General features: G+C 40.7%; 1 protein-coding gene across 1 annotated transcript; it reads right to left on the bottom strand.

The window, feature by feature from the left end:
* Window positions 1-11,885: 11,885 nt before the first annotated feature.
* LOC144087163 (junctional adhesion molecule 2A-like) lies at window positions 11,886-18,180 on the bottom strand. Its single transcript, XM_077617520.1, has 11 exons — window positions 18,132-18,180; window positions 16,764-16,902; window positions 15,293-15,358; window positions 14,622-14,732; window positions 14,389-14,538; window positions 13,518-13,699; window positions 13,325-13,433; window positions 12,643-12,750; window positions 12,541-12,559; window positions 12,432-12,474; window positions 11,886-12,332 (listed from the first exon to the last, which is right to left on the bottom strand). Exons 2-11 carry the CDS (start codon window positions 16,798-16,800, stop codon window positions 12,294-12,296), a joined length of 864 nt encoding a protein of 287 aa, XP_077473646.1. The 5' UTR covers window positions 16,801-16,902; window positions 18,132-18,180; the 3' UTR covers window positions 11,886-12,293.
* Window positions 18,181-18,236: the final 56 nt, after the last annotated feature.

Below are 18,236 nucleotides of genomic sequence, written 5' to 3'. Positions count from 1 at the left end.
CTGCACAAAGCTGCAAATAAGGGAGGCTTACGTTAGGAGTGCAGCTTTAAATCAGTCCATTGGGGAAATACCGGGTTTTTTTCGGTTGGTCAGGGAGCACAAATGGGGGGAATTATTTCGTGGGTATACAGCGGTCTTCCCAAACAGGAGTTAAACTAGTGTTGGGGATATCGGGCCGATATGATATGTGGGTGGCATCGTTGGAATTGGGGAGGGTCGTGGTGACAGAGGGGTTTGATGACTACCGGCTGCAAGCGTCTTTGTAAAAAATAATCATGAAAAAGGATGAGGGCTTGTCAACGCGCAGTAATTTAGTATGAAAATCATCGACCGATAATAATCAGATGACTTAGTACAAGGGTGTCAGACTCGGGTTAGTTCGCGGGCCGCTTTAACGTCAACTTGATTTCACGTGGGCTGGACCATTTTAGATATAATACTTAGATTTTTTTAATAAATGGATTAAAATAACTGGATTAAAAGACCTGAATATTTAGGGTTTTTTTTCAGATCTAAAACAATGTTTATTTTAGCTTTTTTAATATATTTTTAGATTTTACAAAATGATTGTTGAACTAAAAACAGAAAAAGTTGATTACAAAATGACAATTATTGATTTAAAAGGGGGAAAATCAGGAAATTTAATATACATCTATACTCTTCATTTGAATTTGATCCTAAAACAGAAAGTCGGCACTCATGATTGACTTTCCCGGGCCACACAAAATGATGCGGCGGGCCAGATTTGGCCCCCGGGCCGCCACTTTGACATCTGTGACTTAGAATGTGCTGTCGACAGCCATATTGGCAGGTTAAATCTCCTGAACAAACAAAACATGTTGTTATATGAGCCCAAAATGTTAGTTTTTTGGGAGGGTCGATTTTTAAGTGAGGTCTTTTTTTTGGGGGGCGATGAGCTGTGACCAGAACTGACCCCAAAAGTACGGCAGGGCCTCTTTTCGGCAACAAAACTTGGCAGTACAGCTGCAAGACATGATTGAAATCTGAATTGACTCCGATTCGGGGAGTACCCCCCTCACTCACCCCCTCACCCCCTTGCCTCCCCCTTCATTGACCCCCACCAAACCAAAGCCGTTTGTTTGTTTTCTCACGGCTCTTCACAGTGCAACCATATCCACATATCTTTTTTTTCCCAAAATCAGCCTCCAGCGTCTGATTTTCCAAAAATCAGTATTGTTTTCCCCATTAAAAAAAAAGTCTGATGCAAGTCACATATTGGCAAGAATCGCAGGATGAACATAACATAAGATTTATACATTATTCATCAATCTCTTCAGTACAAACACTGTATCTAAAGTATGTCGGAGAGAAAAGTCTATGTAGTAACAATTATAGGTAAGAGCATTTGACAATATTCTTTGATGAATTATTAACATAATTTCTAAAAAAACACTGCGCGAGCCTTATTTCAACACACCATTCACTCTTGTGATATCAAATATATTGATCATGTGGAGGTTTTGTGCTTGCTGTAGCGAGAAGTAAAAAATAAAGACGCATTTGGGGGTAAAAAAATTTAAAAAAGTAGAAATCCTTTTGTTGTCAAGTTGAATAGATAATGCCATACAGTAATCTTGTGAAAAGAAAGAGCACATGGTGAGAAATAATGACAATAGCAGCCTTTAAGACCTCATTTACACCACTAATAAAGTAGTGTCATAAATGTCAGCGCCATAATTAAGTGCTGCAAAGCAAATGTCGATGAGTTGACCTTGCCGTTATCACATGAAACAGGTAGTGGCTTATTGATCTCCCGGGTTCCCCGTCGTTTGACATTCAGCTTTTCAGCCCGCATCATTTCCATGCAGGGACACACACACACACGCACACGTCATTTGTGAACAGAAGTTTTGCAGAAAATCAAGCCCACTTTTTAACGGAAGACCTTCAAGCTCTGGCGGGTTCATCTCATTAAATTCCTATCGATGTATTGATGGCTTGTCTGGCGTTCGCCGCAGTATCACAGATTTTGTTTGTCGCGGAACACTGGCCTTGTTATTTAAATAAAATGAGCCCTCTCAATAGGTTGTCATCCAATCGCGGCGGGCATTTTAATAGGAATAGTTTTGATGATCATCATAAGTTTTTCGGTGGCCACGATTACACAAAAACCATCGTAAGCAAAAACGCAAAAGTGGCGTGTTATTGTTATTATTAATTTCACATTTACGTGAAATTTGCGTCCAACGCAACAAACTTGCCGTTCAGGTGGACCAAAAAATAATTTTTGAATGACTCTAATGTAGAGTTGACCATAGTTAAGCCCTGTGTGATGTAAATGCCAAATAGATTTTGTAGCATTATCGCCACCTAGTGTTTGGGAGTCAAACAGCACCTAAAATAAATTTTTGCATCCTCAACTGTTTGAAATTTCAGCCGTGCAAAACAACATCGGTGTGTAGGATAGAACTTTCTGGCATGAGAGCGAGGGAGTGCCGACGCCACGGCCACAATTTGTCCAATCGTAGCCGGCGACGTTGTGACTCGCTGGCCTTAATTGCCTCATCAGTAAATGTCAAACGTTTAAATGAGTGCGCCGTCTCGATTTATTTCACCGTTTGCGCTCCGTCGGGCGCGGGCTGCACGCTAGAGTTGTTTCGCGCAGTCTTGCACGTTCGTCAACAATAAATCAGAACACAAAAATTATGAAAGGCCTCGCCTATGAACAATAAAAAGGCAAAATTGGAAAGTCGGCGTGCACTTGACTTCTCCAAACAATATTGTGCTCTTTAGTAGAGAGCTCGTCGGTTGCTAATTTGCATGGACGTGGAGATCAGGTGTCAAAGTTGACCAGACTATGAAATTTAGGGCATGAAAATCCTGAATTATGCTTTTCATTTCACAGGAAATGCGACCTGCTATGGGGAACTCATTCAAAGATATTGATAACATTGATTAATACAAGAAGGCGGCACGGTGGGAAAGTGGTTAGAAGGTCAGCCTCGCAGGTCTGTGATTGAGCTTGCCGACATTAGCGAGCGGAGTTTGCATGTTCTTCACGTCCTTGCGGGGGTTTTCTTTTGGTACTTTGGTTTCCTCCCACAATCTTAAATTGGTAAACTGGTTGAACACTTGTTTTTTTTGTGCCCTGTGATTGGCTGGCCACTAATTTAGGGTGCTCCCTGACTCCTCCCCATTATTGGCTGCAATACGCACTAGCAACCCTGCAACCCTTATGACCATAAGTGGTTCAAAAATGAAGTAGTAATACAAAATTGGTAGAATGCACTGTCAATTTACAGTCATTTATAATTTACATGTCCAACATATCCCCCAAAAAATCTACACCCACGCTTTTATGTGGCCTGGCAGTAAAAATATGGCTTTTTATTGGAATTAGTCAAGTAACAATTTGTCTGGCCGGCTTGCCACATTAAAACGTGTGTCGGCGCAGCTCTTAATGACGAACAAGAAAGCACCCAATCAAGTCGTTAACCTGACCACAAAGTGATGACACATGAAAAAAACACACGTTTCAAGCATTCAATTTGCTACAGACAAAGTTCAGAGAAATTTAGTCACTCCCTCACTGGTCCACTTCTTGTTTTTTTTTTCCAGTCGCTTGTCACTCAAGCACTTTTCACCACGACGCTGGCTGCCAAAAAAGTCGGAAGCCGCTAGCTGTGCAAAAGTGCATCAAGACTGACAGAGGAATTATGGGAGTTTTAGACGCTGCCTTGCTGCTTTTTTTGAGCATTTTTCTTCCCATACTTCTAAGATTGGAAGCTTGGGCACCATTTTATCACATTGCCCGCTTAAAAAACATCGCGTTCGTGTTGCTATATTTGTAAAAAGAAATACAGTTCCTAACTTATTCCTCTATAAATCTTCATTTACAAAACATAAAGCCAAGTCAGTGTATCTTTCAGCAACACACCTGAATCCAATCATCATGATCATTTCAATCAGGTGTTGTAGTGGGGGGAGGAATTCTCATTATACTGTGTTGGTCCTTTCAAATAGCAGTTGTTAATTCCCATTAGCTAGGAACAAAAGTTTTGAGACACTGTATGTTTTCTGCTTCTGTAATTTGACATAGACTTTCCACAACATTGGCGAGTTTCCTCCTGGCAACAGAATTTTTTTTTCCTATAACCTCCATTTTTTTTAATCTACTTTGTCACTCCCCTTAATAGAATTATCTAATGATACTGTGAGATAAATTGCCTTCCGTTCCCTAAATCTAAGTTGTGCAACAGCAAATATGAGTTTTTTAAAATGTGATTAGAAATGAATATGGGCTTTCCCTGCCCTTTCTCTGGCACCCCCCATAAGGGGAAAAGACGAGTGTGTCCCTTTAAGAATATCACCTCCCCGGGCCGACGAGGATCCGTCTGGTCCTCTATTATATTGCCGCATCTGCCATGCGCCAGCTTGGAACTGGGTTGTTACCATGGCGACCACATATTTGATGGACACGTCGGCGTATGGCGACCGGGATGTCGGATGGCTCTGCACATTCCGCACTCGCCGGATACAAATTCAGCTTGTGAGTTTGGACTAATCGGCTGTGAAAAGAGCATTTATTCACATTAATTCAAATGGAGCGGACTCGCTGCCATCTTTTCTGTCATATATATATGTACTTCTAGTTTTTCTTTTTTTCCCCCATACTGAATGTTATCTCCCACATTTGCATTTAAATAAAAAGGAGGTGTATCCTCCCTTGAATTTTGGTGGGGACGTTTGGACATTTTGAAAAGGTTTTAGCGATGACTCATTGCATGCAAAAAAAAAAAAAGAATAAAATAAGGCCAAGATTACAGGGTAATTGTGATGTCATATGGGAAATAGTCTTTAAGTTTTAAATATATATACATATATAAGTTGCAATAATGCAGTAATTTATCTTTAAAAATGTGGTAACGGTACAAAATTTGTATCGGGCAACACCATAAATGTCAGACACAAATAAATCATAAATCACTATAAATCAAAGGAGAAAAAGGTAACGCTTTGTTGTCTAAAAAAATAACGGTACTGAGCCATGCCTTTTTTTAAACTTTGATTGACAGGAAGAAATGTGGTCATTTAGTTCAAGTTAGCATATTTGATGAACATCAATTGTAAAAAAAAAAAAGGCATTGTGAGTCTTGCATATTTTTGACCGATATAGCGACTAACTCGCGTTTTCAAGTAGAGGACGTGGAATGATGGACGGTGCGACGCAAGAACTCCTTTGGGCTTTTCTTCCTTGAGCCGGAGTGCCGACCCGAGCATTTTGCGCCTATTTTACATCCGCGTTGACCTTGAGGAAAATACTTTGGGGAGAAGTTGAGTTGCATGGAAAGAGCAGCTGGATGAAATGAAGCTTCCCACAGGGTCCTCCTGATGCACCTCCAGGCATCCCCTCCAATCAGAGAGGGGGGCAAACGAGTATTCAAGCGTGAATGCGCAAACATTGTCTTCCTTTACTACTTTCCTGTTGGAAAAGTCCCTTAACGTAATTCCCGTGTGACTTTCGGGCCTTGGGCTTAGCCAATGACGTGTTACAAAAAAAGACCTTGTTTGAAATCTCCCATTCGAGAGTGTGTAAGTGTGTGTGTGTCATTTGTTGAGAAATATAGCTCACTTTGTGAATGACTTCACAAAACCCAAACGTGTGTGAACTCATGTTTCCATTCATTGCTTTTACAAGGGGGGTGCCGGAGCCTAGGCGGTGGACGCTGAATTGGTAGCCGGCCAATCAAAAGCACAATCGGCCTAACCTGCATGTTTGAGGTCAAATAAGTTGAAAAGTAAGGTTAGATGAGACATGTTAAATAATGTTAAAAAGTCTTCTACAGTCAGTACGCAGTAGTTTAGGCTCTGGCGCGTTTACTCTATTTTGTTGGTGTCATTTACTGGCTTTAGTGGCCACTCGTTTTTCGCAGATTCTCATCATTACCATGTTACATTTGAATACGGTTCGACATGTCCCCATTCCAAATGTTTCTCTCTTTTGACCACCCTTGTAATGAATCTCATTAGATTATGCAAGGCTTCCAGGCGAAGTGAAAGCATGTGATGCCAAAAAGCCGTCACCATGAACGAGGCTTCGAATTCTTTCTCAGATCCCTCCATGTTTTGAAAAGAATCATTTACAATCATGTCAAGAAGCAAACGTACGTCCTGCCTTTGCAGCACAGTTATAGGGATTAAAGAGAAGAAGAAAAAACCAACAAAAAATTCCTAGCAGGGAAGCTAAGTGACTCCCGGGAGGATTGTTGGCACTTGTGCGGTTGCTAAGCAACCGGGAAGGACCGTGCCAAGACACAATGCCGAACTTAATCAAACTTAAAAGCAAGAACCACTTGAGCCAAGTACAATAAATGTATATAATTAACATTAATTACATGATTATTTGACATTAATTACGAAAGAAGAGCACTTTTAGTCCTTCAGGTGACTGAAGAAAAAACGATTTAAACGAAACCAAGTGGTTTAACCCCTTCCAAAAGAGCGCGAGGAAAGTGCTTCAAGTTGGCTGGGGAAAAAGTGGCACCATATATTATACCGTTTTCAAGTTTTACATTTTGGAACATACTGTTATTACAAAAATCAAAAATAGGTGAAAAATTCACCCGTCAAATAGAAACGTTGCAGTTTCCCAAGCGTTTCCGAGTTAACCGGGTTGTTAGTGTTCCCTTCCAAATTTCCCCCAAAACGTACTAGAATTTTCATGTTTTCTCACCGTCCCCCAAAGCCACCATCCTGGCTGTTACATTTTTAAACACAGCACTTAGAGACAGCCGCTTTAGACACAGCTAATTTGCCTAGCTGTGACGAGCAAACGTCTGCTTTTTTCCGCTGCATTGCATGCTTTTTTATTTATTATTTATGATCCGAGACGATGTGCTCGTCCCCATCTTAAATCCAATGTGCAGTCAGTTGCCTCTCATCATGTGTACCGTGAAAACGACTTGACAACAAGAGGCGAGATGCGAAAGATAAGCAGCAATATTCCTTCTTGGGGGACGAATCAGGTGCAGTGTAATTCATTCCGGTCGACATTCATCTTCACACTACGCATTTTTTACTCCCATAATGTCCTTGCTTGGGTGGAGCCTTGTAGCCGGTATTATGCGCATACCTATGAACGTTTATTCCATATATTGTATGTTCCAATTTTGGGCAGTCTTGAAAATATATCCACGTGTGAAGAGAAGCTTACGGAGATCAGAAATCATCAATTAAAGGGTAATAAATGCAGCTACTAAGTTTAATTTGAGTAACCTTGTAATGTTTTGTCGTAAAGGTGTTTTATACGCCTTTAATATTATTGTAAGGATTATACAACCGTTCTTGTTTACTAAATATGCTAGTTAGCGATTAGCACGTTAGGCTAGTGCTAGTCGCGAGTGGCTAATGGCTACGCTAGTAGAAACATGTATTTCTACTACAATACACGATTTTGATATGTGCCAGTGTAAATACGTAATTTAAGTGTTCAATTAATTTATCTCTACTGAATGCCAAAGTTGAATGTTTGATAAATAATGTTGTTTCAGCTATAATTGATCCTCGCGCCATTTTTGATGATGACTCATCAGTTTTTACAGGGAAAAACATGTCATACCACTCCTGTTTTATTTCTGAAATATACCTAACGGTGTGGTTCTGGTTCTGTTATTCCTCCAAGGTCTTTCTCTCTCTACAGGGTGGGGGGCACTGTGCTAAAAGATAATGTAGACCTTGAAAGAAAATACAAGGTAAAGGAAAATATCCCAAGCAATTTAACCAGATGAAATAGAGAAACTACATTAATGTGAGTGTATGCCGCAATTAAAAGAAGAGAGAGCAGGTAAAAAGTGTTTTTGGTTTCATTATCATCCAAGGGAAGAAAAGTCCAAAACATGAAGGAAAACCAAGAGGATTTGCTATGTACGCCACAAGGAAATGAGGGCAAATTAAAGAAAAGTTTCCGTCTGCTCTACTGCATCAAACAGTCTTCCCGGAGGGCTTTAATAAGTCAGAGAGGATCTGGAGGTTGTTAAGCCCCAGTCCTGTCGTCATGTGGCTCACTGGTCTGAGCAGGGCTTCAAAAATGCCACATGAATTTGGTCTTGAAAAGGTGGATTCAAAAAGGAGTGCTTTTTTCTTTCTTTCCGTCTTTGTGTCAACGTATTCCATATCTCATTTTTAATGTGGATGTCAATTTGTGGCCTTATTTCTGGACGACACACTTTATTATTCTCATCCTAGCACTTTCAAAACAAGCTGAGACGATGATTCTAATCTGCTTTTCATTCTCTAACCAGTGTCTTGAAAGTGTCCTGCCAGGGAATGCGCAAGCAAGCCAACAGGCTGTTGTTTGGGGGTCAGTAGCATTTTTGGGTTTGCTTTTTGAATGCCCTAAAACGGAGCGAGCAAAGCTAAAACAATAATTAGAATAATTCCACGGGATTCAGTGCAAACAATGTCCAAATCAGATGACAATTGCTTATGTAATAAGTGTAAATAATGACATAAGCAACGCAACACCATTTCTTTTTTTATATTTATTTATTTATTATTGTTTGGCCCTGGGAGGTCTATGTTCTAGTGTCCTAGTTTTGGAAATGTGGCCAGTAGATGCAAAGCGCGTACCCGGAATAAATTTTTTCCTGTGGCTTTTTATAGTGTTGATAAATATTCATCTGAGTGCAGCACAACGCTATTGATGAGCCTGGCGAGGATGCTCCAAACACAATCAGGCCACGTACACCGATCATTTTTCAAGGAAGGACTCGGGGGTGAAATAGTTTTTCCTCCCGCCGACCCGGCGAGTGCCGGGAAAGCTCGTACACGGCGTCTATATTTGTCACAGAAGGCCGAGAATTTAGCTTTAATGTCCGAAGAATCGTGACGGGAATCAATGTGATTTTTTTTTCCTGCTGAAAAATGGCAATCTAACTGTTTCTCTCTCTCTTACATTCCCGTTCTCCCGCCCTACGGCGTCTCGAGGGGGAAAGAGTCAAAGGCGGAATCCTGGGAGCGCTCGAGCGTGGTGGACTCTTCCTGAATGCTAAGCTGTGTTCAAGTGGCAAACTGCAAGCACAGGATTCAAGGTTAGTCATTCAAGGCCACTTTATAAACTCATTTGCCGGCCTCTCCAAATTTGAGGAGTTTCTCTAAACCACGAACAACTTAGACCACAGGTGTCCAAGTGGCGGCCCGGGGGCCAAATCTGGCCCACCGCATCATTTTGTGCGGCCCGAGAAAGTAAATCATGAGTGCCGACTTTCTGTTTTAGGATCAAATTAAAATGAAGAGTATAGCTGTATATTACATTTCCTGATTTCCCCCCTTTTAAATCAATAATTGTCATTTTTTAATCCATTTTTTCTGTGTTTTTAGTTCAAAAATCATTTTGTAAAATCTAAAAATATGTAAAAAAAGATAAAATAAACAGTGTTTTAGATCTATAAAAAACTGAATATTCAGGCCCTTTAATCCAGTTCATTTAATCCATTTATAAAACAAAATCTAAATATATCTAAAATGGTCCGGCCCACATGAAATCGAGTTGACGTTAAAGTGGCCCGCGAACCAACCCGAGTCTGACACCCTTGACTTAAACACAAAGAGCCAAAAATTTGAAAATGTAAGCGTCAAAGAGCCACCTTACATCAGAAGCAGCATACAAAAAAAATCCAATGTGCCAAATTATTTTTTAAATATAATGTATTATATGTTTTTATAGCCGCAAATTCATGTAAAGAAAGTTTCCCTGTCCTTTGTCGATATGCGCTAGGAATAAAAAACACATTACCCATTGACACTTTTACAGAGCTTCCCGTAGGGACGTTTGGTGCGACAAACTTTCGCTATTTTTACGATTCACGGGCACTGTAACACTTCCAAAATCCCACCGTGGTAAACACACGCACGCTATTCCTCTGGATATGCCAGGCTGCCTACACTGATCCTATTTGAGCTCCAGTAGGAGGCATAGACGGGGCTTCAAGTACAGTGGGAGTTTCAGGATGTGGATGGGGTGCGCAATTTCCCCTTCACTTACTTACGTAGTTACTGTTGCTATGTCCCACAATAACATGATCTCTTGGAGAAATATCTCATTTTAAACAACGGCTGTCTCAGGCCAGTGCGCCATTATTTTTATTTATGGGAAATGATGTCACGTTGTTAGCAGACAGTAGGATTAGCATTCTGGTTAACGGCAGTAGCGCTAATCCAAGGCCGTCCAAACTACGGCTTGCAGGCCGACTGGTGCCCGCGACCCCGATTTTATTGGCTCGCAGCAAATTTTGAAAATATCCTTGAATATGTCCCACACAAGAAGCTTGAGTTCATTTGACAGTTTGTTGCACTGCATAGCTTTAATACAGATGGAGCATGTTCATTAAAATTTTCGTGTTTTTAAATTTAAGGGTCAAAACTGAAGGAAATCTAGAGATCAGTGTAGGAAACTATAGAATTGTATTTTGTTTTACATAAATAAGCATATAAACCATTTCAACTGGGAAGGCTGGTATGGTGTGATCATATTTCACTCCATTTGAAGTCAATAGACGCCCTTATTTATTCATTTCTATTTAGTGATTATTTATTTGTCTTTCTGTTGTTATTTGTGCACTATGTGGTGAAAGCTTTAAATCTCATACTTGTATAATGACAATAAAAGCATTTAATTCAATCCAATTTGACTAAGGGGGCACAGCCAATCCTCCCAGTCAAAATGGATTGGTCGTCTGTTGCCATCAAATGCAGGGAAACGCGATGACCGATTATTTTTTTCCTAACGACATTTTAACAGAGCAAAATATGGAGCGACATATCGCCGAATTAAACAAAGCATGTTCAGCCGAGTCTGCACCGTTTGGTGAGTTTTGGGCCAGGACTAGACGGGGGTTGTTTTTCGCACATTTTCAACTGTATAGAACAGACATGAGAGGAAGTTCTTGTAAAAGCACTCACACTGGCATCCAAGCATCACTCAGCAGGCCTCCTGGCTTTGTGACAGCACGTCGCCATAAAGATTTCATGGAGAGCTACGAGACGCCGTCTGCGGGCTTTTAAATGTTTAAACGTTGCTATTTCTCCCCGCTATCGGAGGAAGTGAGCATTTTCTGTTCACATCCCTACCGTGGTTGTCGCTGGTCCACTTCCTGTTGGTCCCATTAAGGCGCAGGTGTGAGATCAGGGCCAACGGGGACAGTTTCGGCAGGCCACGTCGCTCTGTGCCGTTCGTCAAACTAAACCACGTGTGTCGACTTATCTGGAATATTTATATATTTTTTGGCCTTTTTTGTTTTATGTCTTGGGAATAGGGAAAAAAAGAAACAATCAAGAGACGTGTGCATGTCAAAACGTGTAATAGACTAGAAGAACGATAAACACAAAAATCTGATGCAATATTCACTCAACTATTTTTCATACAACACATGCAAAATGAATACAGGCACTACGGAGTTCAGCTTCTCAGCCCAGCAGCACTCGGTAAAATGTCGCCCTCCCGTGGCCACGTGTAGTAGTACAACTCACTCATATTTAATAAAGATCTACACAGGAGATACAGTATACATCCGGGAATGGGGGAGTGAGGGGGAATTTTTTTTAGGGAGGCAGTAAAATATACAAAATATAATAAAATGCCAACATGTAATCTAAGCAGAAATATCATCCAGTAGGGGATGTGGACTGCCTTAAATTTGGATGTCGATGCATTATTGTTTATCAATTTCAAGTTTGAATAAATATATCGGCTTTAGGGCATTTATTTGGAATAGTATGATAATGATAGCATGTTAATTTTCAAAGAATTGTTTTTCAAAAAATAGATACTGTAATTGGAGGCTGTGCCATTTATGTTAATTGATTTGTAAAAAAATAAAATAAAAATGATCGTGTCAAAAGAATGACATTTTCACAACAACAACAAAAACTTCAGTTCTTGCAGCCCATTAGTGAAAGAGTTGTTTTAACACATTCACACACACAAACAGAATATACAGGATAACAACAAAAATAAAGATTCAATGCATGGAAAAATAATTTGGTAGTTTGCAAAATTAGTGAGACTAGGCGAAATGAGCTTTATATACTGGCACCATTAGTGGAATATTGTCAGTCCTCACAGAAGTAACAAATACACTCTTTAAAAAAATGAAAGGGAAAAAGAATGGGGAAAAAAAAGTTGGAGGTCATAGAAATTTTGTCTGGGGTCCAGTCAGGTCGGCTTTGAATTTTTGGTCTTTAGGAAAATACCAGCATGGGCGGTCTGAACAGTTAGAAAAAAAAATGGAGCAAGAAATGCTAAATTCTGAATTGGTTGGACATCATTACGCAAGTTAGATCATGAAGGACTGAGTTGGTTTGTAGGTCTTGATCTGTGAAGAGCACACAGAGATGCAACTGGTTCTTCAATTGAGTCGGGACCCTTATCGATCAGAAAAAAAAGAAAACAAAAACAAAGAAAGTGGACTCACATTGTGGATGGGTGGAGGAGTAGGAGGGGTGTACGACATGGTGCTGCAAAACAAAGAAAAATGATCGTTTTTTTTCTCCCCTCAAAACCAAAGATGACCGTTTTCTCACCTTTTGGATTTCTTTTCTACTGGTTGGAGAGAAAAAACAAAGATGATCAGCCATTCACATTGACATCAAAGCTAATCTTAATTTGCGTAAGAAGTCACTCACCGGCGCAGCATCCTCGACGTCGGCAAACAAAAACGCAGACGCAGCAGAGGAGCGTCACAATCACGAAACACGAAGCGCCGGCGACCAAAATGGCGACGTCCGCTGGATCTGCCGCAAATACGTTAGGGTACAAGTATCAAAGTGGCGGCCCGGGGGCCAAATCTGGCCCGCCGCCTCATTTTGTGTGGCCCGGGAAAGTCAATCATGAGTGCCAACTTTCTGTTTTAGGATCAAATTAAAATGAAGATTATAGATGTATATTATATTTCCTGATTTCCCCATTTTAAATCAATAATTTCATTTTTTTAATCCATTTTTTCTGTGTTTTTAGTTCAAAAATCATTTCGTAATATCTAAAAATTATTTTCTGTTTTCCACTTTAATATGGAAAATAATTAAAGAAAAATTTGGTTTCATTTTGAAATGAAAAACAAATGATTAAAAGAAATTTTCCCTTATTAAGAAAAAAACACCAAATAAACATTGTTTTTAATGTTGCTTTTAATCCAGTTATTTTAATCCATTTATAAAAATAAAAAAATCTAAATATTATATGTAAAATGGTCTGGCCCACATGAAATCGAGTTGACGTTAATGCGGCCTGCGAACCAACCCGAGTTTGACACCCTTGCGTTAGCATATACTTTGGGGGGCGGATGGACAAAAAAAAAAGTTGACTCACAGTCAATCACTTGAAGTTGCTGTGCCACGCAACTCTTGGGTGCCCCGACGCTATTGAAGGATTCGCAGCGGTACATGCCGGAATCCACTTTGGACACGCTGGCGAACTTCTGTGAGAGCAGAAGAGCGACAGCTGCGGCAGTGTGGCACAAGTGCGCCATGTGTCACGCAGTAGGGGGGCGGGGCTCACTCACCAGCGTGCCCCTGTGCGTGTCCATGCTGTAGGGGGTGTCGGAGGAGATCTTCAGGGCCCGGTTGTCTTTGTACCAGCTGTAGGTGGCCGGGGGGACGCTCTGCTTGTCTTTGCACAGAAGCTCCAGGTCGGAGCCCACCAACACGGAGCGGGGCACCTCGCAAGACGGGATGTGGGGTGGCACTGGGGACGCGGCAACGTACTACATTACCTGGACGTAAATAGTCATCTGGAAAGAATCCGTGCCAATTCGTTCATCTTCGAGGGCGGGTTGTCCTCTGGTGGGGGGTCACGGGGTCACTCGGAAACTATCCGAGCTACAACAGGCGCTAGGCGAGGTACAGCCTGAACCGCTGTGCCATCCAGTCTCAGGGTCCAATGAGATAAACAACAGCTCGGAGCTCGCTATTAGCCTAGCATATCGAGTATTTATGTATTTGCTGATTATTTCTCTCTTTGTTTGTTGTTGTCATTTGTGCACTTCCCCGCCTATTTATGCTCTTGACTACTTATTTATTAGTTGTTTTTGGTTGCTATCTATTGATTATTTAGTTGTCTGTTTCTTTGTTGTTATTTGTGCACTTTGTAGTGAAGCTTTAAATCTTGTTATACTTGTATCATGGCAATAAAAGCTTTCAATTCAATTCAAAGGACAGCCAATGATAGCTGGGAGGAATTTAGCATATAGTTAGCCTAGCATGCATGTTTTGGGGATGTGGGAGGAAACCGGAGCACCCGCAGAAAACCCACACAAGCCCGGGCAGTGAGGAGCCACCCGAGAATCGAACCCTGGACCCCAGAAGTGCGAGGCCGACCTCCCTCGCGTACGCGAAGATCGCGCAGGCGTGCCTCTGGGACACATGCGTACGTACCGTGTACGTCGAGGGTCACGGTGGCTTCCCCGAAGCTGACGTGGTCATCGCCGGCGGTCACCTCGCAGCGATATTCCCCGGAGTCTTTCTGCGTGACCGAGTGGATGGTCAGGGTGGCGCCCTCCATCTCCGCCCGGTCCGCGTAGGAGCCTGTCGTGGTCAGGGTGCAGGAATACAAAGTCCATGAGCGGAGACCGCAATGGCGCTTTCCAGACGTGGAGGCGGTCACCCACTGGTAAATTGGTTATTGAAGTAGACAAAGGTCACGGCCTTCCCTTTCTTCTTCCACTCGATTCGAAGGTTCTGATCCTTCTCCGTCCGAAAGTCGCAGGAGAGGACGGCATCTGAAGGACGGCGCGCATTAAAAATTCAAAATGAGTCTGTTCACGTTTAATAGGTAAAATGAGACACATTAGATTGGACGTCCATCACGGTCAATGACAGTGAATAATGTTCGTTCAACGCCAGCCTTCGTAGTTGAGATGGTTTTTAATTTATGCAACTGTTCTTCATTCATTTCAACGTTTCAGGTTTATAGAGGCCATGTTGAGGTGACTAGCTCCATCTAGTTTGAAAATGTAGGCTGAACTCAAGCTTCATGTGTGGGCCATGTTCAAGGATATTTTTATCATTTGCTGCGGGCCAATAAAAACCACTGGGTCACTATTTTAAGAGCATATAGAAACGTGTAATATAATTGCTATAATGTATTTTAGAATGAACTCTTAAGATTATGAATGTATTACAATGCTAATTTGGATTGATTTATAATTTTCTGCTTGTGTGTGGAAGCAATCAATTAGTGGATGTATTAAACACCATTCAAATCCAACCTAAAAGCATTTTATAATAAAAAATCGTTTTTAAAAAAAGACGCGGCAGATGAAAACACGCTCTATCTCACCTGTGTGTTCATGAACCTCCACTTTGGTTTTAGAGGAGCTCACCGTCACCGACATGGTGACAGGACCTGCACACAGAAAAAAATTTAAATGATTGGATATCTCAAATGGAAACAAATGGCAAAGCTTCGATTTGCCTTAAGGAACCAATCAAATCTCTTTTTTTTTAAACCTGGAAATATAGCTCAGAGTCGTGAACAACGGGCACAAACAATCTCATTGAAATGAATGCTTTTATTATCATTATACAAGTATAATGAGATTTAAATGCAGTTGAATTAAATTCCTTTTTGAGATGGAGGAGGAAATTGGAGAAAACCCACGCAGGCACGGAAAAAAAATTTAAAACAAAAAAAGCCCGTAAATGAGTAATTATATATTTAATCAGCTGCTAATTGCTGATTGACATGTTTTGTTTTTTACAAAAACAATCGCAAGGCATTTGGAGGCACTTTTGAAATGCTGGGACACTGACGACCCCAGTTATTTTTCACACTAGTTTTCCAGCATTGCACCATTTGTCAAAAATTGTATGCCAATTATCATGTAAAGTTTATGACAAAAAAAATCATATTCCTGCGTCTGTTCGGGGGGGGTCGTATGTATGTGTGTGCGTGGTGCCTGGTGGTACCAGGAGTTCTGCTGTTTTGGAATGTAAGAGTGATGGACGACTTTCAAATGGGGGTGCACCCCCCCCTAAAAACTGATAACCTCTATTCACAAACGTTCATAAGAACAAGCGCAACGTTTGAATCCGCTCCAAAGCGAGTCCTTCTTCAAAGAAGTTGCAATTAATGCAGCTGTTGACGTACTTGGCTCATTTAGCTACAGAAAAGCATCCAAATATTCCAAATAAATGCATGGCAACCCATCCACTACGTCTATTTAATGTTAAATAACGCTTGTACTTTTACACATAGTTTGACTTTTTTTCCATTATTATAACATGAACAGTACCACAAATGTCACGTAAACCTTTCATCCAGAAATCAATATTCTGCACATTGTCTTGAGTTTAAAGCGAAATATTATTTTTACTATCACGCAAACCCACTTCTATTGATTTAATACATAATTAAATAAAAAAATAGCCATAAAAATGCCTGTTTGCAAGAAAATGAGTGATAAGAACAAGACAGTATGCTGACCAACGACTGAATCTCGTGGACGAATGACCAAAGTCCAACAATTAAAAAGTATGGATATTGGAATTCATAGTGTTCAAATTCTCAATCACATCAAATTTGCTATATCTATATTCATAATGTGCAAAAATAATAATTCCCCAGCCCATGGAGTGCATGCGGCGGCTTTTTTTCCACAGTTAACCACTGTGATTGTGGTCAGCATGTTGCAGGACATCTGCAGTTTTTAAAAAAAATCCAAACTAAAGACAACCTTCATATTAAGTAAATAGTGTCTAATCTGCAAGTAGGTGGTAAATGTTAGTTGTTTTTTTTAAATAGGACTCACTGCGAATGCAAAGGAGAAGTAGTAGGAGCGAGAACATGGTGGTGGTCGCCTTGTCGTACACCAGCAGGCGTGGGTTCCCCTCGTGTGTGTGTTCATGTGTGTGGACGTGTGTGTGGAAAGCAACTTCTTAAGTTTCACACTGGGGGAGAAAAAAAAAAGAAAAAGGCGCAAGGGCTTGTTTTGGAGCAAATGACAACAACACGTGACTGTGACGACATTTTTTTTCTCCCTCATCATCATCCTCATCCCAAGTGGTTGGAGATGTTTGACCCAAATACAATAACTTGCGTTCATTATCATTATTATTTACCTAGGGTTAGTAATAATAATAATAACATACCTGTCAAACTCTGCCGATAACTGCCCTTATAAATGATTATGATTCAATCCCTTACAAACCCCCAAAAAACCTTACAAACACCGTACGAGTCGTACGGTGTTTGTAAGGTTTTTTGGGGGTTTGTAAGGGGAGTCATAATCATTTATAAGGGCAGTTATCGGCAGAGGTTGACAGGTATGTTAATAATAGTAATGTAAATCAAAGTTCAGATGTATATTTTGTTGCTGAGGTACTGTTTGTGTGTAGGTGTTTTTTTTCCCTTTTTGTGTGTATGTTAAGCTTTATTTTTTATTTTTTAGATATATTTTGGCCACACAGGTTTTGAGTTGCTAAAAATGTCAAAAGCCTTAATTGTCATCATACACAGCTGCGTATAACCAAATTGCAATTTCGTTATATGCATCTGTGTATGCCAGATTTAATTCATGTGATTGGAAAACAATAAAAATGCTCCAAAAAAGATAATTATAATAAAAATATTATTGTTACTATTTCACGATATTTGAGCGCCTTTTATTTGAATATCATTTATTATTTCATTGATCCAAAACAGTTTTACCATAAATAAATTGCGCCTTAACAACATTGAAGATATTATTGAAACTTTCAATGGCAGCCATGTTTATCGACAACCCAAAAATCATTTTTAAGCAGTTCTGCTTTCATTTGGCGAGGGAAAAAAGCTGAACTTGTATGAGAAATAACACGCAAAAGCTTAGTTAAAATGCAATTAAATACAAATGTCCTAATAATGAGCGTAACGTGATCATTTTAAGATTCATAATTTCCCACCCTAATCCTCCCAAATAATCAGATCATGATTTGCATCAGAAGAAGAAGCAGCTGTAGCCAGAACTCTAAACCACGTCCCGGCGTATTGAGTTCCCCGGCTCACACAATCGGCCATTGTCGAGCGCCGTGCCACATGCTTGCGTTTGCGACCAAATGCACACTGACACATGTGCACACACACACACATATACACACCCACCCACACACACACGCGCAGCAAATCTCCATCGCCGCACCTGTTGAGTGCGTCAGCTGTCGTCCCGTGACACACACAGAAGCACACGCTTATAATATGACACTTTGCACAGGCGTGCGGTCCAAGCAGCCATCATGAAAGGACC

The sequence above is a fragment of the Stigmatopora argus genome, chromosome 13 (genome assembly GCF_051989625.1).
Source record: "Stigmatopora argus isolate UIUO_Sarg chromosome 13, RoL_Sarg_1.0, whole genome shotgun sequence".
NCBI lineage: Eukaryota > Metazoa > Chordata > Actinopteri > Syngnathiformes > Syngnathidae > Stigmatopora > Stigmatopora argus.
This window is presented reverse-complemented; position numbering and strand designations above follow the sequence as displayed.